General features: G+C 37.9%; 1 protein-coding gene across 19 annotated transcripts in view; it reads left to right on the forward strand.

Moving 5' to 3' along the window:
• Nucleotides 1-13,116: 13,116 nt before the first annotated feature.
• MPDZ (multiple PDZ domain crumbs cell polarity complex component) overlaps nucleotides 13,117-27,725 on the forward strand; it is a 92,239-nt gene continuing 77,630 nt past the window's right edge. For 8 of the 19 annotated variants that reach the window (XM_059837124.1, XM_059837128.1, XM_059837131.1 and 5 more), the window contains exons 1-3: nucleotides 13,465-13,576; nucleotides 20,496-20,566; nucleotides 21,144-21,310. In XM_059837124.1, the coding sequence (XP_059693107.1) occupies nucleotides 20,551-20,566; nucleotides 21,144-21,310 (183 nt within the window). In that variant the 5' untranslated portion in view covers nucleotides 13,465-13,576; nucleotides 20,496-20,550. Of the gene's footprint in view, nucleotides 13,422-13,462; nucleotides 13,577-14,848; nucleotides 14,869-20,495; nucleotides 20,567-21,127; nucleotides 21,311-27,725 lie in introns of those variants that run through there. The other 11 variants (XM_059837136.1, XM_059837133.1, XM_059837139.1 and 8 more) reach the window with 6 other exon arrangements.

The raw sequence follows: 27,725 nt of genomic DNA on the forward strand, positions 1-27,725 counted from the left end.
ATAAATAGTAGCTGTGACTTTGGATGGATAATCCTAGGTCGTGTTTGGAAAAAATCAAGTCCCAATACCTATTTCTGTTAATGCCACATATTACATTCAATAGGTTTGGCAGGGGGGGGGGGGAGGAAAATTAGAGAATTAGAGTTGCTGTTCAGAAAGTAAAGAAGATGCCTAGAAAATACCTCTAATATTTTTTGAACAGAAGATCCCTTCAAGCTTCTGAAGCTATAAATGGAACAGTGTAAGAAAAACAGACTCAGTATTTTCCCAAACCATCACACTGTTTCATGATTTAGCTATTTCATGATGTTACTTTCATTAGTATGCTTTCATTTGTCTGCAGTAGTGAATATGAAGAATATACTCTCTTATATTACAGTTGAGTTCAATGGTTACACTGACATCTACTGGTAAAATAATATTTTTAACTATTATGTGTAATATTTAAGGTAAAAAATTACAAGCTGCATAAAAAAATTACATGCCACTTATGGTGTAAGAAAACATAATTTTGTGCAAGTACTTATTTTCCTTTGCCCTTTTTTTTTCTCTTAAAACAACTAACTATGCTATTGTCCTCACATCTTGCTAATAATAATGGAATATATTTTAAGAATCTATATTTTGATTGTAATTAAATATAAAGTTTATATATATCTGTTTAAGATGTATATATTTATAATTAAATACACCCCACAATTTGGCTACTTGGACCAATATTTTTAGTAGGTTGATATACTGAACAATTTAGCTGGTTTTTTAACACTCCGTAGTGATACACTGAAAGGGAATGGGGATGACACAGGATAATTTGGTACTAAACAAATTGCAAATGTCATTGCAATGACATAACAGCTATACAATGCAAATTTAACGGCAGGTATGGTTTTTCCAAGTCAGGTTTAAATAGCCCTAGCATGGTATCAGAACTGCTGTATTATGACTCTGACAGTACAAACATCCTGCACCACAGTGTCTGCATGAGCACGGAAAACCAACAAATTCTCTCCTGCCATCACATCTGACTGAAGTTGTTTTGACACTTCTTGAATGAGTTTTTAATTTACAGCTGCCCAAGCACACCATGAAATAGAACAGAATCCCATTAAAAATGGGATTTGCCCAGAGAAACTGCTGACCAATAGCCATGTTAAATGTTTTCCCTCTATTATGGGCAGCTTTCTAAACCTACAAAAAATTACAAGCAAGCTGGCTGAATCTAAACATCTTGATATCACATGCTCTCATTGTAGCAGAAGAACAAGGCATTAGGAATGTAAACTAATTTATATTAAATGGCTATTATTTTTAAAGTATTTAAAAGAATGTTTGCAAAGGTATGTAAAACGCTAATTTGTTCTTCCTATAGATAATAACAATATGAAAGCCAGTTTTTAGCTGGAGCCATCCAGCTAAATATTTCACAAATATTAGTTAGAAACATAGATATTTTGCAGTGTTAATTTATGAGAATTGCATTCTTTTTAAAATTTTCAATGAAAATAATCCTTACATATAATTTCATAATCCCAAAGGATGTGGAAATAGAAAAACAAAACTGAAATTCAGGGCTACAAAAAGTGAATTTATTTAAGGTATTATGGAAATGCTGCTGCAACTAGAAAGCCTAAATATTTGAAAATGAGACTTTATTCATTTAGACTTAGACTTAGAGTTTAGTCTAGTCTAAACAGACCTAGAGAGTTACGTTTTATTTTCCAGCTGTAATCATTCAGAGACAGAGCATGCTCTTTTCACAAGAAGACAAAAGTGAGAATAGTGGTAAGTTGATACAAATGCTTTTAGAAATTTCATATCATTAGATATAGCATTTAAATATTTTAATTAATAAATTTTCCATCACATGCCTTATGTATTGGAAAATTTTGCCCCCTGTGGCCAAACCCACCATGACTTTATGACAGTTGACTTGATAACCACTTTTGAAGGACTTTCAGTAATCAAAACAAGGGTTCCAGCATAAATCCTTGTCAAATCACTGATATTGTGAAGGTAATCTTTGGGAAGATAGCCCAACATTTTCTGAAATCTGGGGTGTCAGATTTTAGATCTGTTAGAATGGGTCCAGAGGAGGGCCACAAAATTGATCAAAGGGCTGGAACATCTTTACTCTGAAGAAAGCCTGAGTGAATCGTGATTGTTCTTCCTGTAGAAGAAAGGGCTCTTATTGCAGCCTTCTAGTACTAAAAGTAGAGTTGCTTGGCAAGATAGAAAGAGACTTTTTACAGGGCCTGTAGTGAAAAGACAAGGTTCAACGGTTTAAAATTGAAAGAAGTTATGTTCTGTTTGGGCATGAGGAATAAATTATTTATGAGGATGATAGGACAGTAGAACAAGCTGTCTAAGGAAGTTATGGCTTTTCGTCTCACTTCATGTCTCCTAGTACTTGCAATAGAAGACACCACGAAATTTTGTTTTCCACTTTCCCTTTTTATCCTTTTCTGCTCTATAGTGTTCCTCAATCAGTGGTGGCTTCCTGTATGCAAAAACTGAAGCATAAATTCAGTCAAATATTGCAAAAAATGTTGCACCAGTCAACTAATTTGTACATTTACAATATCAACAATTTTCACTACAAATATGACAATATAATTTACAGTATTGTAAAACAGTGACATGAATTTTTCATTCCTTGCAGCACATATTTCATAGTTATGTGTGTTTACATTATGCAACCACATGGGTATCAGGAGCAGGATAATTACATTAGCACAATGTCTACCTGGGCTAAAATACTCCATTGCCCAGAGCTAATTAGCTGAGTCATTGAATTATAGAATCATAGACTATCTTGAGTTGGGAGGGACCCACAAGGATCATCAAGTTTTAGCCCTACAGAGGATGTCCCCAAAAACCAAAACACATCTCTGAGACCATTGTCCAAATGATTCTTGAACTCTGGCACGCACGATACTGCACTAATGTTTCTGGTGTCTCAGCCATCTCTGAATTCCTGAAGATGGGTTCTCTGTCTCTGCAGAGCAGTGCATCATGGCATGCGGGCATAACTGAAGTGCTAGCCAGCAACAAGGAGTCAGGACTGATCGCAGAGGCAGCTTGAACCGCTATGGAGACGAACTCTGCAGAAAAACTACTAGGAACCTGAATTCCTTCCTGCTCTACAGGCTTCTTCTTGTTTCACCAAGCTGCTGTGATGAATGCTTAATAACATCTAATGCCACTCTTCATCTGGCACCTGTTAAATGTATTCCTTGACTCTTAGTTTCTCTTGGATGTCCCTCTGATTTTTTTTTTAGAAGTTTGACTAGAAATTAGGAAACCCTTATTTGAGACATCTGCCAAATTAATTTGTAGCCTAAATCTATATTTCAAAAGTTTTTCAAGTTTTAATGCCAAAAATCTATCAGATTTATTATTTCACTCCTTGGGGAAACACTTACTGAGTTTTAAGAGGTGTTCAAATTCCTAAGAGTTTGCATTTCCCCTCCATGCTCCAGTTTTAGCAAGCGTCTTCCATACCTCTGGATTACAAGGCACTTTTGTTCCCACAGGAAATTGGATTTCTCAAATCTCTCATCAAGGTTGAAAAACCACTTATGCTTTGCCACTCATGTAAGAAAAGTACACTACAAGCAAGGCATGCCTGTCACTGCTGCACTTGGTACACAAGCTACAATCAGACTGCTGATGCTTATGGCTTAATGAAAGCCTGAGGCAGCTGACAGTCAGAAGACAAAACTGGTGTTTTTTCTCAAAGCTGATTATAACTGGATATAAAAACACAGTTTTTGATTGAAATTGTAGAGGCAAGATAAGTCTTATTACATTATTCAGAAGATTACTTTTCCTGTTAAATAATTTCAAGGATTTTCTTTACAATTCACACAAAAAAACCAAACAAACATGTTAAAGATGCTATTTTCTAACTAATAACAGACTATTCTGAGTTGGATGGGACAGACTAGGATCATCAGGTCCAACTCAGAAGTGAATGGCCCATACAGGGATCAAATCCAGGATCTTGGTGTTATTAGCATCATATTAACATCACCTATTAACATCATACCAACTGAGCTAATCTCATTTTCCCATAATTGAGAGCATAATATGAAGTAAGAGTCCATTTGGATTTTCCTGAGGAAAAAAACAAGGTAATGAGTGTAAAGTTGCATCCAGAGCAAATACAAGTGATCCAGTTTCTTATAAGTTTGCAAGTATGCTTGATGCCTATGACCTTGCTTTGGTTTTCAAGGTCTCCATGGAAGTACTGAGGTATAGACTGAGGTATATACTAAGGTATATAGGTCATTTGTTTTCTTAGAAAGTGGTGTGGGCCCTAAAGCTGCCTTAGCAAGGAAGAACATAGGCAAGGTTACTCAGATCTTTTTCACTTGCTGGACTGTCACATTTCCTATTACTTCAGGTTTATATACTACAAAATTTTCTGGTTATTTAATCCCTGAAATAAAGGCTTGTTCCTTAATGTGTGGAGAAGGCATCCACATATAGACAGAATAGCTTCATGGGCAGACTCTTCAGCTGTAGTGTAGCAGACTTGGTAAATTTTATTTCCTCCTCTTGCTATGGCTGAAAGCTCTCTTGATCAAGGACTCTACAGCAATGTTCCTAGAAGGAGTTTGGGTTTTGATGTCAATAATGCCACGTATGAGGAATTTGATATCAAACAGTCTTGGTGTCAAATGCACGGACTGTGCAAAACTCAACATACCAATAGGATAATGTAGGTTATTTTTTCAAGAAATTTAAGTTTTAACCCCTTCAAAGAGGGATCTCAATTAATTTTCCTGTGGTAAATTCTTTCTCAAAAATTAACACATACGACTGTCTTTGGTCCTTGTGGTACATGGACAGGAAGGTATCTTCTACCCAGAGAAGTCTGGGTACAGTCTCCGAAATCAGATAGAAAAACATCTAGTTTATGAATTCTAGCAGGATTTACCTGAGGGTAGACAAAAAATATATTAAGAAACAAAAATGGACGCATCTAGGTAAATTCAATATCCCAAACATAACGCTGGTGGCTCTTAAGGTGTGAAAACTCAGTCACCAGACTTGGATGGGACTGGGTATTGGGTGCAGCAATACTGGTAGCCTTCTCTAGGTACTCACATAGATCTGAAGAAAGACTTTTGAATCTCTCCAGCTTGAATTAATTCTGTAAGAATTCTTTCTTTCTAACTTTTCTGAGGATAGTTTCAATATGCAGGTCCATTATTTATTTCATTACAGTGGAAAGGAGAGTGACATTATAAGGAAAAGCACCTGCAGAAGACATCTGCAGTAAGCATGACCTTGCAGGCATGAATGTCTGAGAGCCCCAGAAATGTTCTTGCAGTGAAGTCCATGTGAGTTTTCCTCATCAAGATTCTAGAAAAGAACACATACAGTGACCTGGAAGGGGGAAGAAGAAAGGCTGAAGGTAGCCTCATGAGTGTAATGATACACTCTGTGTTGCAGAGCAGGGGTTTATATACAAACTAGTGGATCTGAGTTTGTGTACAGCTAGTTTATGCAGAGAACAGTCCTAAAAACTATGAGCACTTTTCTTCTGATGTTTCCTCCTTACATCCAGCTTACAAGAGGGATAGGGAGGAGTAGAAACATTTCTCTTGTCTGAAGCAGCTTCTTTTCAGCTGTTTGATTACCATTTACAAACCATGGTTTATCATGCATTGCACATTATTCATGTTCAAGATGGTGTATGTATGCTAAGGCAGTACTGGATTATGAGAAAAAATAGGTTTAATATCTCTGTTTCCTTTACCTTCATATGTTTCTGTTGTTGCCTGGGCATTTATAGTTTGTTTTTCAAAGCTCAAGTACTCAAATAATAGGGGCATGAAAGAGAAAAGCATGAGAGGGAAAGAGTGATTTTTTGCTTAGCTGTTTAGATTTATTTTTGGAAATGACATTATAATTATTCATTCCTCCTACATAAAAATTAGATTCAGAGTTCAAATATTATTAAGAGGAGACTTAAAATTCATCACTTTGCAGTTGTTTAATCCATTTCCTCTTGGCTTGTCCCCTTGGCAACAAAAATTAAAGGACAACCATATAATGAAAAAACAAATTGCAGCTCATCTGAGCCAGTCTTTGCATAACACATTTTGAGATTCTGACTGGATGTAGATGAAATGTTGTCTCAAGTCATAAAACTGAAGGAAGTCTATTATAGCCTTGATACCGCACCCTGTGCTCTGCACATTGCATAAATACTTCAAAGGCTAGTGAAAAGAACAAAAAAGTTGATACTTAGCCAATGAGAATGGATACACCATCTAGCTAGAAAACAAAATATTTTTTGCATACAAGGTTTTGAGTACTGATAGATAACCGATTAACTCCTGAAAACGAAGGATTCGGCTTACTACTGTTGGGTGGTTTGGATGGAGAATTGATTCTTATTTTTACTTATATTGCCCATTTCTGGCACTTAATGACCAGATGAGGGCAAATTTGCTCATTTAATTTCAACCTCCCTATGACAATGTCACTATAAGAAGGAAACTCTATCTGTAAGAAAACAGCTGACCTAAACCAAAGTTTATTTAAACAGAAAAAAGGCATTTACTGAAATAGTTTCTTTCTCTAACAGACCTTTTAAATGTTGCAGTTGGACTAAATCTAAATTTGTTTCATTTGCTAAAATGATTTTCTCTCAGTGTTAAATTCCTCTTTAAGAACAAACTAAAATGAAACTTCCATTTGTTAGATATTTGTATAAATGAGCTTATTTGAGAAACAACAACCTTTTTTACATCTTCTGATCTGCTGAAAGCTTTTTTCTCTTTGTGTTTTTTCATAGTTTTCTCAGTATTTTCTGTGTGGCTTGTAGGAATGGTGAACTCCTTTACAGCACTTGAGTATGCACAGAGGAAGGAAAGACCTTCAGTGTAGTGAAGCAAATTGTAAGGAATTTCTATCAGTGAACCTGACTGAGACTCCAAAATCTTTGGCCAGTTACAGACATGCTTACTCATATCTGGGCCCATAGTCTGTAGCACAATGCATCAGAAGTTTCCTCCTTACAACCACCTGGCTGAATAGGAGATGTTCTCAATAACAGAAAGGTTCTCCTCACTCTTCTTTTTACAGGTGTTAATCTTGCTAGACAAAATAGCTTTGGTATAGGAGGACAGGTATAATAGCTAATAAAGCCTTTTTCCTGGGTAGCTTCTTCAAAAGAGCAGAGTGGCCTTCTTTGGACATGTCACCTGCCATCCATAAATGGCTTGGCTGATGTAATTGAGCAATATTTAGTTTTCAAGTTCACAGGCAGATGGATATATTCTTTGCATGTTTGTATTTTGGACTCTCTGTACTTAGAGTCCAAAACTCCAAAACACCAATGTTTGTTTCATGCTGGTAATTTCTAGACTGTAATAATTTTCAACACAACTACGTAATGGTATGTATGACGGTTAATAATAGTGGTAAATACTAATAGCTTTAGTTCTGACCCCAAAAACAAGATGAAAGGACACAGATGTACTTTTTTTGCTCTTCATGTAAATTAAAACTAAGAACATGCAGAGCCATGTGGAATCAGCTCCTTTAGAAAAGCAATGGAACAGGGTTGTTTACTTGGTCTCTCTGTACACACAACGACTTGGCAAAGCTAACTGTATATTGCCTTCACAAACAGACTACAGCTCTAATACTAGTCCATGACTGGGACAGTGTAGTAATACCACTTTGATGGTCTGTCTTGGTTTGAAAAGACAGGTGCCTGGTAAAGAAGGCAGGATCCTTCCTTGAAATGGAAAATGTAAACCCCTTCCCTCTGAATTATTATTATTTTTAAATTAAGGAGCTCTTAGGCAAAGATATGGGTGGAATAACAGTTCTTTACTAGGAAAGTTATAAATACAAATGTAATAGCACCAAAAAAAACCAAACCAAAACAAAAACAAAAACCAAAAAACTACTGACAGAGTATAAATACGACCTGGCACCCTGTTGGTCAGGGTGTTGCTAGTAGTTTTGTTTAAATAGTGGTTGTAGTCTTTTTTGGAGTGATAGATGTGGTTTTGTTGAAGCCGTGATTTTGTAGAAGGGTGTAGCTTTCTTTTGTAGGTCTGGTGGTGCTGTAAATGGCTCTGGTTTTCTTCTGTGAATCTAATGGAGAAGACAGCTGCTCTTCTGGGAATCTAGTGGGAAAAAACTGTTCTAAATCTTAATTATGTCCAGGTAGGAATGCTAGGCTGCTCCCCCTGGGTGGAGTATCTCATGGAGGGAGGATGCAATTTTATCAGTCATGTAGTGAGACTCAGTGGCCTATTAACAGAAGATATTTCTTGGATATATCTCTTCCACAAACAAAGGATTGTTTGTGGAAGAGATAAAGAAAACTGCCTAATGAACAGAAGATAACAGCCCCACTTCTAACAGATGTCAAATACACACCCCAGCTAAATCTTTCAACCAAAGACATGGTCCAATATATAGAGAACTATTTATCCAAAATGGGTAATATCACAAATGTTTCTGGGAACAAAAGACGTAAGACTGAAAGTATATCAGAGATATACTTTTTTCTAAGATTTCAACTCTGATCATCACTGAAACCAAAACATTTCTCCAATTTCACATTTGGATCAGAAGCAGATAATGTGCACTCTTAAATGTAATCTGCATTATACACTGCACAGGGCAAGATATCAGATACTTTGATTGCCTAAATAGTGCATACAGAGGTAAATACAATTAGGACAATGATAAATTGCAGTCATACAACAAATAGTTCTGTAGATATAGCTGTGCTTTACTTCAGTTTCACCAACTGTACATAAACTCCTGAACTAGTCAGGTCAGATTCCTTCCATTCTGAATTTTTTAACTTTAAATGTCATGCAGGACCTCCCAATATTTCTAACATAAGAATTGCTAATAAGATATTGGCCTATCTTTTCAAATATTGGAACAACTGTTGCATTGACAAGTATACCAGACCACATGTTGCCCTCGACAACGTCCCTTTTAGGATTTCTGAAGAAAGCTTTTAAAATTACATTGTCTGAGAGTGGAGTCTATCAAATATGTGGCAATCTCTGGCAAAATACAATATTTTGAAAAAAAAAGCACTGTAATCTGACAAAACCAGACACTTCTTGTAGGTATTAAGTGTCTGAAGAATTTATGATAAGGTTAATATGCTTTGTCACTTATTTGGCTTCACTTCTCTGGGCCTGTGGCTTTAAACAATCCTGTTTGTGTCTAAATAAATGCCCTTTTAATTTGTCATAATTGGAAGTATTTTGTTTTGCAGTTATAAATAATTAACATACCTTTTATGATTTTTTTACTCTGTTTTACCTTACAGGGCATAGTTCCCCTTCTCCGTGTATGTGCAACCTCCAATAGCAATAATAACAGTTACGAAGTATGTCTGCAGGGAAGAAAATTTCCCAAAGAATTTAAAATGTAAATCTATGCACCATTCTTGCCAACATGCATGCTTCTGTAAGTGAAACTAATATTCACTACTTGCCAGCATAATAATCCAAAACCTGTAAATTTCAAACATGAAAGTTAAGAGAGTTCCCAATTTTAGCTCTGTATAACAACATTCATGGTGTTACCTCCAGTAACAGAAGTAACCATCTGACTTTTGAAGTGTAACTTTTATGTTGAAATGAAGAGTGTTATATTTAATACTGAATCCTTCTGCTAGTATAACTTATTCTACTCTTAAGAGCTCCATGAAAAGGATGGTGATCCATCCTTGTTTGGATAAGGACAAAATGAATAACCACACACTTAATATATTTAGATGAGCAGCTATAAGAGTTAGGATCATAGTTACCTTTGATCTCAGATTGGTTTTCTACAGCTTAATGCAATGGATTACTCTTGCTTTACAGAGCCAGGAATAAAATTTGATCTATAATAAATGATTACCATTCTCTAAAAAGGAAGATGGTAATTAGTGGTTTTTAACTTGAAATTTGAGCAAATGCTGTAATGAAAAGTACAATATTGTGTCTATGTATATATACATATGAATATACTTTAAGAAAATTATGCTGTAATATTGAAGAGTAAGGCTATAAAAGAGAAGTACATCCAATTTTTAATCAAGGTAGTACTTGTGAAAAGTGTTTATTGGTCCCTTTTCAGATTCTTTTCTAAGTTCAGGGATGGAATACTTCAAGCATAAATAAAAAAATTATAAATATTCCTGAGTCCTTCCTCACAGGGTACTTCTAGGTCCCTAAAATATATATCCTACCTATTCTATAGTGGAGCATGCAATAACAATGCCCATACCAAATATGATACACACAGTGATGAAACTAAATAATTATTGTTATGAAAACTTTTTTTTTTTTTTTTGTTAGGGAATAAATAGATCTGTGTCCTAAAATGTCATCAAATGTGTTTCATAGGCAACATCTTCTCAAAGTGATGCCAGTACTTGTGACTCAGAGCAGAATCAGACCCTTATTTCATTGGCTAGATCCTGTTCCCATTACTATTTTAAAAGGCTGAATCCCCAACACATAATGAATGATTTAATGGACACACAGCCTTGTTTCTGGCGCCCCTGTTATATCTGTAAAGACTTTTTTTCTCAGTTTACTTCTCCTTAATGTTTTCCAATAAATCTAAGCAGTAAGTCATTAATATTAATATTTTATTTATTTAAGTAAATCAGCAAGGCAGGCATCTCATCCAATATTGATACTTTGACCACGACTATAATATAAATTGACCTGAGAAATTAAATATACCAGGGTGTTAATACAAGAGCACATAAAATGAGGGTTTCTTTAGATCTCCTTCATCTTCTCCTTGAGTCCTTTCTGACAGAATATTTTTTATGGATTTTGTAGTCATAGTAGTCTTTTGAGGAAGGCTTATGATTTAAAAAACTGCTAGCAATTTTCGTTTACAATCACTTGAATAAACATGTGTAGACACATCAACTATTTGTAGCTTGTTAAAACATTTAGCCTTGAGATACAAAGTAGATTCTCTTTTCTCACATTTGAAGCATCCCAAAAGATTATACACCAATGGCCACACTCCTTACACTAACAAAGCTGTGACATAACTTAAAACATTGAGTGTCACTGTACATGATGTAACCCATGCTAACAAAATCATTGATACATTGTGACCCTTTTTTTCTAGGGGGGGTTGGAGAGGTCCTATTTTATAACAAAAGGAAGAAATAAGTAAATATGAATGGCTGATGTCTTTCAAATTAACTTCCTAAAGCTAGTACCAAATATTCACGAGATCAGTTCTGTACTCTGAACCCTAACAATTTGCTTTGCCATTTGCTAGAACTGTGCCTGCGTGGCTCCTCATCAGTGTCATCAGCTACTGTGCACAAGAGCACATTAGATTACTGTGATGCCAATTCCCATTACAGTTTCATGTTTATTGTATGCACAGTTGTACGTTTACTGAGAGGGCTCAGTTTCTGCGTACAGCTACATTGCATAAATATACTCATGCAAATAATTTTAACACAGGCAAGGCCTATATGTTCTGAACTTCACCAATGTTCTGAACTTCACTAACTATCATCTACTTAATACATACTCCAAGGATTTGACAAAATCTGAATAGAATTTAAAATGTATTTTCACTTTAGAACAGCAGTCTGTATGTTAAAAAAACATTCCGAAAGGTATATCCCATACAAAGACAAATTGCACTGGGAAGAATTATTACACAAGGGATGCTGTTGTACATCATGAGTACAGTTGCACCTAATTTTGACCAGTTTTTTATCCAAATAAACTTAATCAAATCACTGCATTTTGTTTCAGTCATATCCCATAGTTAAAGCCTGAGCAACAGGAAAAAATAACAGCCTCATTTTGTACTTATCTAATCAACTGCGGCTTATTCACTAAACAATGACACATGGAAACAAACTGCAACTTATTTTTTAAGTTTTATTCTGGATTTAATAAAGGCTCATGTAACACACAAAGTTGGTGGGATAGTTACAGAGCATTCAATGTCCTAACTATAGCAGAGCCTCTGTGCTTGATTAAAAAAGCAATATGCTTATGCCAGACTGAACAGTGGAGCCTGTGAATAATATCTTGAAATTTACTTTTCTTAGTTAAAAAGTGGAAAAACTATTGTAAAAAAAGTGTATATTTTAGTATTCAGCAAAGGAAAAGGCAGCTAATAATTTGGAACCTTTCAATCCACCAGCTGTAATAAGAGCAAGCAAGAGAAATATTGTTTATTGATTCAACGTTTTTTCAGAATTTAATTTTCCAAATAAAATTTAAAAAAACCCAAAAACTGAAGCATGCAATGTACAAAGGTACAAAGACCTGTGTTTCTTAAAGCTAACATGTAAAGTGTTCTGCTAAAGAAAGTGCTGGTACTGGGATTACATTTATTGATACTATTGAAAATAGATAGGGCAATATTCCATTCTAGCTTCATAACATTAAATTTCTTTAAAATTTTTGTGTGAGCAAAAAAAAAAAAAAAAAAAAAAAAAAAGCACCAAACATCCAAAGAAGCCCATCAACCAAACAACACCACCACCCCCCAGTCACAAACTACTGGAACTTATGATGACACTTAAGGTTAACCTCTGTTTGGAAAAAGAACCAAACCAGGCCAGAAGGCAAGCAGATAAAAAGCTCAGGGAGGCTCTGCAGAGCCAGAGGAGCAGCCAACATGCCTAGTGGAGCTGCTTGAGAGCATTGACAAAATTATCTTATGTAAAGGAATAGGGGAAACCATGACCCTGATAATATTAGTAGAAGCAATGTTTACACATAGCAAAATAATTCCACCTTTACCTGAACTTATATTTTTGGGTATTTTGTGATCACTGCAAAATGTCTCTGCATTATGTCCTTCACTCTTAAACATATATATGTGAAACATACAGCATCTTCCTTACTTTTAGTTAACACAATAACCAGCTGCTGCATCGAGGGAAAAGTCATTCTCTTTATTAACTCTAAGACTTTATAAATCATTTTGTCTAACTTCATCATGTATTGTTGGTTAGTCTTGGCATTTTATTGTTTTTTAACATTTCCAAACATTTCCCATTTTCCTCCGTTCCAGGCCAGGCTCATCTTGTTGCATCAGAAGGAGTACGGCCAGCGGCTGGGCTGGCAGCAAGCGGGGCCAGGCCTGGCCACAGGCGGCACCGCACCACTGGAGAGAGGCAGGGACCAGCCTGCCGCCGCCTTCACTTCGCAGGCGAACCGGAGAGCAAAACCGGACCAGTTCGGCTCCTCGGTGTCATCCCGGCAAGGCGTGCGCTCCGGCAGCCGCGGGGAGACAAACTTCGCGGGAAGGGCCGCGACGCTACAGGCCGGCAGGGACGGTACCAAGCACCCCCGAGCGTGCCCCGCTATCCCCTGGATACCCCCGCCCCCTGGATACCGTCGCAGCGGGCAGCCGCGCAGCCCGCCCCGGTGAGACCCGCGGGCGGGGGTGCAGGATTAGGTTTCAGGCCGCCGGGGCGTGCCCGAGTGCGCTGGCCCCGCGGGGCGGCTCGCTCCGCGCCGCTACTCGGGGGCGGGAAGGGCGGAAAGCCGGGCCGGGCGGCGGGGCTCGCCGAGCCGCTGGGGTAAGCAGGGTGCTGGGCCGGGCTGCGGGGAGTGGGGCGAGTCCGCCCGAGTCGTCCTGCGGGGATGCGGGCCGGGAAGGGCGGGGAGTGTCCGCCGCGTCGCTGGAGTGTGAGCGACCTTTTAAAACGCGCTTGTCTCTCGAAGTTTTATTTATTATTGTTCATTTGACCCGAAGGGTTTTGCTGGGGGGGAAGGGGGGGTGGCTGGAGGAGGAGACAGGCCGTGGAGCCGCGGGCTGGGGGGCTGAGCCTGTTGCTGCGTCCCGGCACATCCCCTCTTCCTCCCCCTCGGCCGACGGCGGGCGGCGGGAGCGGCTGTGGGGGCCGGGGTGGGCCGGGGCTCCGGCCTGCGGCGGGCGGGCGCTTCGCAGGCTCGGGAGGCCTGGCGGGGCGTCGTCTTCACGTAAACAAAAGCCGAACCTCCCCTGACATCTGCAGGAAGCCCTGCTGCCCGTTCCCGCATTCCTTTTTTATTCCCCGCGGGCATTTCATGACGGGAGGAGGTCTCCTCATCTACCCCCGCTGCCACCGACCTTGCTAGCGGCCGCGGCCCTCGGCCGGCACTTGTGGGCGGCGGCGGTGACTCTCGCTCGGGGCCAGAGCCGGACCGGAGGCCCCGGCCACACTGGCGGTGTGTGTCCTCGGGCTCCAGGCGGGGCGGTGGCCGCGGCTCATCGGGACCGGTACCTGTTGCCGTGCTGGTGTCGGCGCTGCCCGCAGGTCCGACCCCGCCAGCAGCTCCCCGGTAACGGCTTTGGCTGGGTGGAAACGGAGGGCGAGGGGCCGCCCGCAGATGTGCTCCTTGATGAGTCTGGGTGCGCAAAGGAGAGGGATGGTTCGTTTCTCATCTCTCCCCTGCTGCCAGCACCTCCCTGTGTTACTGGAAAGAGTATTAGGAGGAAAGAAAGAAAAAGAGAAACTCACAAAGCCGACCTTTTGAACTCCGTGTACAGCATTTAAGAGATTTGATTTGCCGTTTGGCTGAAAAACCTTGCTTATAGTTTTTTTCCTTGTCTTTTGCTTTTATAAATACTGCATCGTCCAGCTATATTTTTGTGTTCTAACACGTGTAGAAGATTTTTAATTTTTTTTACTATAAACTGTTGGATAGGAAACGTCCTTACTGGCTTTGGTCTCTGAAAGGGTGTCGGGAGTCTGTCGCAGTAGGAGAGCAGAGATTTACTGAGATAAAGAGGACGGGTCTCAATTCTGCAGTTGCGGAAGTTCTACTGTGTGATGGCCTATGGTTTCCATATCACTTCTGCGTTTCCCGAGGAAACAGCAGCTCCTTGGTAGGGAAGACTAAACTGGAAAAGGGGAAAGTGGTAAAATGCTTCTTTGGGAGTGTTACTTGATGCTTCTGTGGAAATTGAAAGTAATGGTAACACTAAAAGGTGGAAAATAAGGACATGCCCACTTTAATAAGCAGCATTTTTATACAGAGAACATAATTTTTAAAAAAATCAAATTTTAGTTGCATACTTTTATGTCTCCTATCTTGTTAACAGTAACATGCATGTAACATTTACTGATTAGCTGTGGTGTTTCTAATGGTTTTCTTAGTGCTTTGAAGAAGCTTGAAACTGGAGCTTGAAGCTTGCTAGAAACTGGATACGTTCTCCCCTCTTCGTGTGGAAGTGCAGTGGGAAAGTTAGATCACTATCACTAGGGAAAGAGAACTGCACTTTGTAGATACTAATACATCTTTTTATTCCTCCTGGCCCTGGTGGGGCCCTGGTCTGTGAAATCTGAATTCTTCTGGCAAGAATGCCATGTATCTTCTTAGTCATACAGATAGCTGTAGATGGTTTTGTTTTAACAAGTAGCACTTTATTCAGTATATTGAGAACCATTTTAAAGACCTTTTTAGTCTCTGCACCATGTTTCACACACACACACAAAAAAAAATTAAAATTTTATGAAGTGCATCCCGTACATTTTCTAATTTGCTTTATATTTGAGCATCCTGGTAAAGCAGGTTTTGCTAATATAGTGCCATGCTGGCAGGATACTATACTATCATTGATAAGGACAGTCTTGTTTCATTGCTGGTGTTCCTGACAAGTCGATACAAAAATGTGCTATTTTTGCCTTGGCAATAATAACATATTTATTTTGTAGGCTTTTCAGACCCTGTCCTTACATCTGAAACCCCTTGCACAGTGGCCTTGTTACACAGTGTTATGATTTTATGTATAAGTCAGTTGTTATTGTCACAGTACACAAAGAAATTTTTATTTTCAGTTTGTAGGGAAAATGATGACTCTTTGTTGATGCTTACTGGCAGCTGTTTGGAGAGGCTTTGCATTTATTCACATATGTATGCTGTTGCCACCTCTGTGAAGAATCCAATATACATTGAGGTGCAACTGCTGTAAAATCTGTGCTTCATCAGGTTTAATTGAATTTAATGAATATGGTTATCATTTGCCTATGCTTGAAAACATAAAGAGCCAAAATTAACCATGCCTGCGTTTCATCAATTCTGTATATGTAGTGTCCCCTATATTCTGTATATGCTATAAAGTTGCTTTTCAGTTCCTGAAGCTAATGTGGAAGGGTGCCAATTGATTCTAATTTAAGAATTTACTGAAAAAATACTTTTTTTGTAAAAGATGATCTGTTTGTTTTGTTAACAAAAAACCCCCAAACAAACCCCACCAGAAATGCTTACCCTACCTATTATGTTGTTGTTTTTGGAATGCTCTTTGCAAATCAGTTTTGAATACACTGTATGACACACATTTATTGGTAGGTTCAATCATTATGGATAGTTTAGTCCCATTTCCCTGTTGCAATTAGTAGCATGTCAGTTACCATGGATATTATATCTTATGCTGATGTAGGGATTCTTACAGTGTTACAGAAAATTGTTAATTCTACACAGTGAACAGATTGCCAGTACATGGAAGAGCATTTTAAGTTTCCTTAATACATTATGGTGATGCATGCAGAAGGTTAAAAGTAATTGAATGTTCAAAATTCTGTTTTCTGATTCAAAGTAGATGGTGCTGTTCAGCTCTATCACAGAACTTTTCTTCAACATACAGAGCCATATATACCTCTATGTGTATTTTTGATGCATTCATCATTTTGCTAAATTTAACCCTAATAGTGTCTTTTCAAAGTGCTTAGAGTCTTAGTATAGGCTGTGCAATACTGCCTTTTTATTTCTGCTTTGAATGTTTCAGAACAATTTTCATTAGCATAGCTATCAAATGTAGATGTCAGGCATCTCTTGTTTGCTTGTTACATTCCAGGTAGTTGATGGAAATCTGCTTTGTTCCTTGTGGAACAGTGCACATTAATTTTGCTTTTTCTTTTTGTTCTCTTTTTCTCTGTTGGTCATTGCTGTCTTGAATTTATTTTCACACCCTTTGTATGCTTAAAAAAGTGCTGTATGCATCAGCAAAATTGCATTTGTGACAGTGGAAAAGTAGATAGAAAAAAATACATAAAAAAAGCATGAGATGTTTCAATTTACTGTGAACAGTTTCCACTGCCTTAATCTTCACAAGACTACTTGGTTTCCAAGGATCCGTCTTAGTTCTCCTCTTGGGGTTAGTAGCCGGCTTTGAGGAGGTAAGTGGGAAAAATGGAAGAGCTCTTAGAATCTGCAGGCAAGGCAGAAAGTTTAGCAGTAATGAGTATCTTCCACTTCCTGTGTGCTTTGGTTTCTGTTCCTGCACCACACAGTGCTAAGACGATATGCCTATTTGAATGATAGCCAGAAAACTGGAGAGGAAGATGACATGGGGTAAAAATCAAAAAGGATATCTCTAGCCCAGACAAATGCAGGCTAAAGTGTTAGATAAGAAGTTCTGAAATACATTTTATAGCTGCTAAAGAGAGTATGTTGTGGTTACCTTGCTGCTTAATTGAAATAGATTTAAGTTTAATCTCATGCAATTCCAAGCCAGAGTGTGGGCCTAGAGATCACTCTTAAGATAGGTATTTCCTGTGTATACTCAAAGCACTTCAAGTAATGCAGGAGCTATGGGGCAAAGCCTATTACTATGTTTTCTATCTTTGGCATTGCATGTTTCCTAATCCATGCTATGAGCATTAGTTTCCAAGGTATTATCTAAAATGGCTTTGTGAAACAGTAGATGGAGTATCCATCAATGAAACAGAGTAGATTTCCTCGTAGAAACTAAGTGATCAGGTGTGAAAGAATGATTAATGAAAATGGGTCACCTTACTATTTTCATGAATCTTTTGTCTATTTAGCTAAATGCCTTATGCAATTGTTGTGGAAAGAAGGTGATCAAATAAATTTCAGATGTTGAAAAAAATTCTGTGACCTGTGCATTGTATTGTTTCAGAAGTGAACAGGTAGAAACCAGAATTGCAACATGCCAGCTGTTTTCTGGCAACCAATGTAATCAAAGAAGGGTAGCATAAAGAGTGGCAAAACCCCCCAGTTTTGTTTGTTAGCGTTGGAAGAATCAAATTTCGGAAGTGCAGGCATGAAAGGGATCATCTTTAACTTTGGTTTGTTCTTAGAGTGAATAGGGTGTGTTTGTCACCTTATACCTATCTAAAATTCCTTGTGTTTTCTAATTTACTAAAGCAGAAGGAAAATGAGAAGATTATGAGGCTTGATTTTTTCCTTTTTTTTTCCTTTTTGGTTTGTTTGGCTGTTTGTTTTTTGTTTACATCACAGCTTTCAGCTACCCGTGTCTTTAGACCTTGACCATAGATTTAACTTGCTATTTGCTTACCTGTCTTTCTTCGATTTGCCTCTAAAGTGTTGACTCAGACAGCCTGTGTTCTTATTACTGTGAAGAGATTAATGAACTTCAGCACTGAAATACAAAAATAGTTAAATCTACTTTTAGCTAAGCTAGTAAGCTCTTTGAGGTGTGAAGATTGTTGTATCCTGTATAGAAGGGCTGGTTTTGGCTTCAGGTTCCAGTGAAACGGACTGCCAGAAGATTGCAAAATTAGGAAATCAGAACGAAGCTTCCCACTCCACATCTAGAAATCTACAATGCCATTATAAAAATATTCACTATAGCAGAATTAAGCCTTTCAACAAGTGATCATGCATTCCACTCTATTTCTCACTAGCACATTATTGCTAAAATACTTAGAAGCAAGCTGGTTTAAAGGCCAGTGTGTCCTGTAGTGGGTGGTGGTGTTTATGGATATGTCTCTGCAGTGTATTTTGGAGAGATGTGTGGTTGCTTCTCCAGTACTTCACTATATTAATGTGCCACTAAGCTAGTGCTGACAGATCGCACTTGTTAGCATGGATGTGGCACAGCAGGAGCAGTCATGTGTCTATTTGCCATTTCAGAGTGCAGGCAGAGTGAACAGGAGTCATCTTAGCTTGCAACATGTAGAGGCAAACGCTGGTAAGGTAGAAAGAAATGCTATGGGTGATAAGGGTTTGGGGGTGTCAGCTTCCTTCATAACATTAAAATAATCTCATCCAGCCCTTCCCATGTAAAATAGACTTCGTTTTGTCCTGTTTTGTAGATTGATAAGGTGAAAATACAAGATATTTGGGTTGTTTTTCATATCTGGTAATCATATGCTGTGATTTTCCTTGCCAAGTAAGAAAAAAAAAATTATTAAGGCTTATTTTAATTTAAAGGCATAATTTGGATTATAGAGTAACATTACTTTGACAAAGTCAGGTTTAAGGGGTTTGAATATTGTACATGGTCCTAAAAAGGATGATCAGTGATTCTGTATCAATGTATTGTCAAATTCAAATGCAATCTTCAGAAGGGTTATGGACTCCCCATTCTTTTGGTGTGCTGGACTGGGCTCTGAGTAACCAGGTCTAGTGGAAAGTAGAACTAGGAAGCTTCAGGCATATTGAAACTAGGGAAGTCATATTGATGGAACTTGAGACCATTTTAAGCCCTTTTGGTTTGCTTTTTCTGCACAAACTGCAAATAGTGTAGGCTTGACAAAGTGATCAGGTTCTATAACTAATAACTTGTTAGGCTGTCTTATCTAGTGTTCTGTCAACATCATTCCTTTTCCCCTTTTTATCCAATGTCTCAAGAAAGAATTACTTTTCTTGAGTGCTTAGAGATCACAGCTCTGCATGTTTTTAGGCTCTCCAGATTCAAATGGGGATGCTGTACTAAAGTTTTTTCCTACTATCCAGAAAACAAACTATGAAAGATAGTTCATACACCTGGAATGATATTTGAGCTCCTCACTTCTCAGCTATCCATCTCCATCAAACATGTTCTGTCACTGCAAATTTCTGAGCAATTGCAGACTTACATTTTTAAAAAGCCCCAAACAACCCCAAAAAGCAACACAAAAGAATAAGCAAAGCAATTTCAGAATTTCTTCCTCCCAGTGTAGAATTTCCTTCCTGGAAATCCACACTGATGAAAACTCAGCTATCATCCACATCTGAGTCTCAGTTCCAATAGATATTAATAGTAGAGGCTCTAGTGTGAGGATCCCGCAAACCTGTAGCCTTGTGGTTTATATGACTTCTTTCAAAGGTGACTGTAAAAAGTGTGCTGTGGCTCATGCACCTGAAATTGTCAACATAGAGCTTGAAAACTGATCCCGCAGGGAATATCTTTTGTGAATCACTGAAAAGAAAGCAATGAAACTGTAAAATTTCAGTGGCAGCTATGATTTATAGTGTCTGATTAAAGCAGTGCAGGACATGTTGTGCAACAGTATGCAGACAGCTACTTTGATATGGAAATGCAAATAAATTACAAAGTATATTCCTAAAGCAATTTTCAGGAAGATTTTGAACACCAAAGTGAGTCAGAATTTGACTTTGAGGTTATTTTAATTGTCTGTGGAGATAGTTTTTTTTGTGGATTGTTATTTTGCTGTTTATTGCTTTCAAAAGTCAAGCTTTTTTCTTTCCCTTCAGACCTTAGTATTTCTATAAATGTGACCTTTTTTCCTTTCTGTTATTTTTCAGGGAAATATTTACAGTCTCTTTCCAGAGTTGAAATAGAAGCTGAGAAGCAGAAAACATGTTGGAGACAATTGGTAAATTTTTTCATTTGTATCACAATATTTTTATGGCCACATCGAGTGTGTGTGTTAGATTTGGGATATGGGTGTATAATGCTGAGAGAGGTTTTGAAAAAAAATAATTTACTGTGCTTAGAAATGCTGTTGTGTTTGGGTTTTTGTACTTGAAAACAGAAATTGTACAATCATGTGTTTAGTGTATTTGAATTTGAGCCTATTGTCTTGATTTCATTGTTTTAATCTTTTCTCGAATTAAAAATTTGTATGGGAAAGAAAGATGTTTTCTATTATAACTATTTATGCCCCTATTTATTTACAGTGGACTGTAGCCACAGTTCCTGTAACTGAATTTCAATGAAGGCTCTTTGATTTTTGTAACCCACTTCTTGATGGACAGAAGTACAATTTTCATTGGCTTCTGATTTATGCTTTGCCTCCAACTTTCGGCTTCATTGGATGGGCCGGGATTTTTGTTCAAAACAGAGCCATTCAAGTTCTCTGTAGTTTGAACAGTAGAGATGGTTGTATTTTAAGCTGTATCTTGTGTAGCTGTTTCTAGACTGCTACTGACTAGGAATGATTGTTGCTATAGATACTCATCGGGCCCTCCAGGCCATGGAGCGCTTACAGACAAAACTTCGGGATCGAGGTGACATTGCAAATGAGGAGAAACTGAGCCTATTAAAATCAGTGCTGCAGAGTCCTCTTTTTAATCAAATTCTGAGCCTTCAGACTTCTGTTCAACAACTGAGAGATCAGGTAGGAAAAGCAGTCTTGCAAGTCCAAGTGGAAACTTGCTAAGGTAATGCAAAGATGTGTGTGTTTTTGCTTGTTGAACAGTGAAATAACTTAAACTAAACATCTGATCCAAAGGTTTGGGAACATATCACATTGACTTTTTGTTGAGGCTGTATTTTGTGTATGTGATTTTTATGTATATGCTCATTACTTAAAATGTGCAGGGTAGGGAAGTGGTGATATACGTGCGGGGTTAACATAAAGCTTTTTTCTTTGCTCTTCAAAAGGATCATGTTTTCTATGAGGTCTAGAACTTTTTTCCTAGGAGCCTTTTATTGCACTTTTGTGTCTTACTCGGCTAAAATAAGGATGTAGAGGGAAGCTGTAGAGTGGTTGACTTCAGAAGGAAACAAAGATCTATTTTATACTTTGCATAGGAATAAAAGATCAAAGAGAAGCCAGAGCTCTTGCCTCCTTTTTGCTTGCTCGGGGTGTTAAGTATTAATTTTCTGCATGTTTTCAGTGAGCTTGAGAAAAGGGTCAGCAACTTGACTATATTGACCTTATTTGTTGCTATAATTTTCTTGTCAGCAGAATGAGAATTTGAAGAATATAGAAAGTAGTTCAGTAACTGAATTTGGACTAAACTATGTATCTGGCTTTGCAAATTGTCATTCCTGTTGACTCCTCCAAGATGGCCAGCTCTGTCTGGTATGCAGAATTGCTGGTGGGAGGGAGCAGATTCAGCATATGGACCTTATTGTCAGTGTGAAGCCTCATCTGGTCTCTGACCAGACTATGACGAGAAGGATTCCTCGCAATCCTCACAGTACTTCAGCTATGCAGCAGAAGAATGCACCATAGCCCTTTATTGCTTCTTGTGGTTCATCTTGATGCTATTTTGCACAGACAAGAAATAAATTAGAATGGTGTCTATGCTGCATTCATCACGATGGTTTTCAGATTTTGTCTGTTTAGTATTTAGAGACTTGATGACATTGGAATAATTTTAAAAAATCTCAGGAAAAAAACTGTCCTGAGGGTTTGTTTGTGCTGCTGTTAGGAAATGAGAATTTAACAGTGACATCCAGAAATTGTGTGAAATACATGGTGAGACCCTGGAAACATGTAGTGAGAAGTAAAAGTATGCCTGAAACATTAATAAAAATTTGTTAAAATGGCAAAATAAATTTTCACTTTTGGACATTAGCTATGAAGTTGAAAGATGGCTGTCTTTTTAAATACACTTTCCTAAATTAGAAAATGAAGCAGGAGATTCTAGGAGGGGTAATTTAAGGCATGCATTTTTTAAAAAGCAAAGAATAACTTCACTTTCTGTCCTGAGTCTGCAGGTTTGTCTGTGAAGTAACTTTAGTGATCTGTGCATGTTGCATGTATTTACCCTGTCTAGTTGACAGGGGAGCTATTTGGATGTGAATTTCCTTTTTTTTACATGTGCTTATTTGAACACTTACATGTGTAAATATATGTTTCCAGCATTCTTAGATTTGTGTCAGTTTTTTATCCTATATTTTTTCTGTAGAATTTCTTCCCTACAATGTGATATGAGATTATTTGTTTTTATTTTGTGGTAAATATTTACAAGGCATACTGAAATGGGACAAAGAATAAAAGCATAAAATAGGCAGTTATGTTAAAAAAAACCTATCTTTTCATAGGCGCACTTTTGAGGGCACCCTTCAAGGACACCCTTTTTACAACTGCCAGGTACTGTGCTCTTGAAGCTCTTAAGCAACAGATGAAAACTGCAAGGCATGAGTAGTGACCAGGTTTTTTGGCCAAGCTGTGCCAGACTAAGGAGAGAAGTTGTGTCCCTACAGTTGCAGTCAGAGCTGTGTTTGAGACGGGATGACAAACAGTGCTGGCTTGTGCAATGACAAGATATTGCATCTTCTACTGGAGACTAAGATGGCTAATTTTTTTTTGGTTTAATGGTAAGCTGCAGTGACAGTTTATTGGGCATTTGATTCTTTTCAAGATGAAGTGTGATAGTCTGTTTAACTGACCCTCTCTTTTTAATGAGTTTTTAAAGAGCTACAAGACTACTTCAGAATTCTTGGGGAGGTCATCTTTTAGGAGAGTGTAGTTTGTAAGAGGGAATGGGAGCAAAGAAGCCAGAATGGCAGTTTACTTTACAAGTCAAACAGATTCCGTGCAAGTATCCCAGCAGAAGTAGGTCAACCAGTAAGACTACATTGTGGGCCTCTAGGGTCATCAATACATTTCAAGGAAAAGATCTTTTCCTGGCTTGAGTCACTGTGTCTGGAAAGCATAGAGATGATAGTGAAAGTCCTGCCCTCTATTTGTGCAGTGTGTGGACTGAGTGGTATGTTGCTTTATCTTGAGGCATGGTGCTAAAGTCAGCAAATCTGATGCCTTGATTCTTATTAGTAGGCTTTAAAGTTGAGGGGTATTCTTTTTTCTTAAATGAGCGAGCAGGATTTGTTTGTACTGCAAAACTGTCATTGTGAAGTTAACTGAAGTGGAAAAGTCTAGGCACAACAAAGGGATTTTTTTTGTGAATTGCTCTTCTGACTTCAGAAGTCTTTTGAGCTGGGGAGTACTGAAGGAACCTTTTTTTTTCTTGTCTCTTTCTGTCCTTGTTCTTCAGTTAATGCTTGTTTTCTGATGTTGAAGAGCAGTCTTGTTTGAAGATGAGACAGAGACAGAAGAAGAATAGAGATTGTATTATTCTAAATATTTTAATAGTATTTTATTTTCTTTATGAAATATTTTGAAGAAAATGATCAGACCATGTTAGCATTCCTGTCCTGCTTCTCTTCTATTCCTTTTTGTCTATCAGTTGTTCACCTCCTCCTCCACACCTCCTCCTGTCTCCTTTCCACTCAGAGCTGTGCCAGAACAAAATACCTGGAGGTTGGCTCAGATGGCAGGGCTGCATTTCTCAGTTTTGGGGGTTTTTTTGTTTGATAGTTTGTTTTGTGTTGGTTTTTGTTTGTTTGTGTTTCTGTTGTGGTATTTGGTTTTGTTTTTTTGTTTTTACTTGTGAATTTGACCATGGTTTTTCCTTCACAGTGTAGTGGTGGGTAGCAGCTGGGTATCAGTGCAAGAGAGGATTTAGGAAAGAAGTGAGAATCTCTCTTTTCCTATTGCTGATGAACACTTAACAGTGTTAACTCAACTCTGTATTTTGGACAACTAGAGATTTTTAGTTCATATTTTGAACCTCTTTTGCAACAATACTGTTTGTGCTTTTAAATAAAGTGATAACAAGAAAAGCTAATTTGGGATGTACTTCATCTGCTCTGAGGATGGAGTCATAAAGGTGCAGCCAGCAGAGTGGTGCTGGTGCCAGTTCCTGTTCCTGGGAGCTCAGGGCCTTTCTCTTGCATGTTCTCTGCCTTGTGCTTCCTCACTTGCAGTGTGATTACAATTGCAGTAGCTGGCCTTCTTGCTGGCCAGTAGCTGGCCTTCTTACTACTCAGGAAACTTGCAATCCGTCTTCTGCTTCTTGGGGTGTCCAGGGCTGCTGCTCAGTGGCTGCAGTGCAGAAATCCTGAAAATTTATTTTTTGTCAAATAAGTTGAGACTTAGCAATGTTGAGGACATTTCTTTAAGTTTTGATACAGTACAGACATGGCTTGTGTTGCTTTTTTGTTAAAGTGTTTTGAGCTACTGCATGTAAGTGCTGCTTGATTGTATTCAGTGTCTGTCTTTGTCACTGAAACATAAATTTTGTCATACTAAGTGGTATTTATGAATTTTTCTTTTTATCTTATGCAAATTATATCCATGCTGGAGATGTTTATACTGTAAGGAGAAAGCCAGTCAAGGAAAAACAGCATAAGCAAGCTTATAAAACAAAGCAGTAATGTTTCATTCTGTAATTATGCAATCACAGTGCTATAAAGCTACTTTTAAATGGAATTATGATGATTGTATTACTGCAAACTAGTGCAATTTATAAGTTATGAAAAATGTTTCATTTTAAGATTTGCACTTGTGTTTATTGCTCCCCCTAGAATGACCTATACTTCTGTGCTTAGCAAGAATATAAGCAGTTACTCTCTTCTTTTTCATGCTATAACCCTGGATTTTGGGGGGCACATGGAAGAGAGTGGTCACATTTCTGCTTATAAATTTGTCCTGGAATTCTGAACTTCTGCATTAAGTACCACTGTAAATGTCAGCATAAATGGTTTTATAGTTTATAAAGTGTAACCATGTTTGTTTCAGAAGAGGAGATGTGAAATGTGAGGTTTTTGCACACACGCTAGAGAAAACTTTACTCTGTTAACAGTTTAACTTTTTTTACAGTTTAAGTTTTTCTTGGAGTTTTAGAGGTCAGATGAAATTTTATGTGAAGTTGGCTTCATGCACTAAGCACATTCTCCATTAAATATGAGCTTTATTTCTTTAAAAAGGATGTGATGAAAATGAGATATTGCTGTCAGTTGCTCTTGATGTGACTGTGTTCCATACTGTGTTGTAGCTGTGCTGTTGTACTGAAATTTTGAGTAGAAGGTTTTAAAGTTCTAGTTAACCTAGTGTGAATTGGAAGGTTATTTTTTCCTTTTCCTGCAATATATATAGTATGCAAGATCTCCTTTCAGTGGTATTTTAACCAAATAAATATAATCCTGTGTTTTCAGAATAGTGGAGTTGTTACTATGTTACGTGTATTAGAGAAACATTTACAACTTCCATCTTTTGCTTTGAAAGTAAATAGAAAAAGTCAGTCTTTTCCTATATGTCTGCAGTGATGCCCCAGCTCACAAAAGTATGGAGAAAGGATGAAATTTCAAACGGAGAAAGTAGCCACTGTATTTGCCAGTATGAACAGGACTTGGTCTGTGAAAACACACAATGTAAAAACTAAAAAAATTAGCCTGCAACTAATTGGCCTGTAACTATTTCTGTTTCAGCATGAGAATGTGCAAATTTTCTACCAGAGGGAAAGCCAGAATTACCTAAGGACATTGCCTTATCTTTTTTGAAAAAGTCCTTCAGACTTTAGTAGAGAAAGGCATGGTAATACTGGACAGATGTTCAGGTGTAAGTTGAAGTGTCTATCATGGCTACTCTGCTCTTAGAACACTGCAAATAGTGCAATGAGCTGCCTAAAGCAATCAATCCACTCCATCTCCTAGTCCAATGGTACTAGGAGAACACACTTAAATCATAGTACAAGTTTGACTGGTACAAGTAGTATTTTGGATTCAGATTAGGCACGTAATACTAGTCATAAGGGCAATATGTCAAACTCTAAAACATTTTATTTTTGATGTGTAGTTCCTTTTATTTTTTTGGTGATTATGGATACAGAGAGTCTTTTATTGTATACTAGAGAAAACCAGTATCATAATGCAATCACCATTTATAACATCCATACTATTGTAAAACTGACATAATTTTGTTTACTATGGTTTGATGTAGATTTTTGTGCATGATTTTTCTAGTGCAACTTGCTCCCTACACATTTGTGTGTAAAGAAGTACTTTAGATGCATGAAAAACATAGGCTTTTTATGCAGAGAATGGTTTCACAAACTGGGATTGTCTCTGCATTAGCAGTCTGGAAACTTTGCGGTGTCATGGAATAAATTCAAAGCATTGGTCTCTCAGGTACAGTCAGTTTCTGTGACATAAAATTGTGTTTCTCTCCTTTTTGGCCAGCATGGCTCATTCTTTGTAAATTAGAAGGTGTTCTAGCTTTCTGTACATTTCAGATTTCACTTTTAGCATTATTACAGACTTTTCCTTCTTTTGTCTTCAAAGTTCACGACATGCTCTACTCAAAGTGGGGAATTCACACACAGTTGGGTTTTATAAGCCTATCAGTAATACCAGTGACTTGCCGCTTCTGCCACCCTGAAATGGGAAACATCCAGAAGCTCCTACTGCAGTAAAAGGGCCCCAGGACAGAATAATGCAGTTAGAATGGTGCTAAATGAAATTGCAGACATTTAATGTATTTTTCTCTAGGTGTAATCATACTGATTGAAGTCATTACCATGCTCAGCTGCTGAGCCTGGCTCACTTAGTTTGAAGTTACCACTCCAAAAACTGCACCAAATTAGTTTAGCGAGCTCTCATGGATCGACATTGGTTAAAATTGGTAGTTTTTACTTGTACTATTCTGTCCTTTGTTTAGGCTAACTTTGCTGGCTTGGCCAGAGCAGGTGATTAGTTCTCTAGGGACTGCTTTGATCAGGAGTGCTCTGAGGATGGTAACTTTCAGCAGAAAGGGTAATTCAGTGCTATTTTCTTCAATGACCACTGCAATTTAGAAAGAGAGTGAATCTGTGACTTACTAATATTTGTGATACCAGACCTGAACTGTGGCCTTTAGGTGCTCATGAAAGGTAGTTCAGATGTGTATCTCATATACTCTTAGGCTGCTTCATATTGGTGTAGAAATGTAAGAATATTTTTAGTAGAACAAGTTAAGAATG

Source organism: Haemorhous mexicanus, chromosome Z (genome assembly GCF_027477595.1).
Source record: "Haemorhous mexicanus isolate bHaeMex1 chromosome Z, bHaeMex1.pri, whole genome shotgun sequence".
NCBI classification, from domain to species: Eukaryota; Metazoa; Chordata; class Aves; order Passeriformes; family Fringillidae; genus Haemorhous; species Haemorhous mexicanus.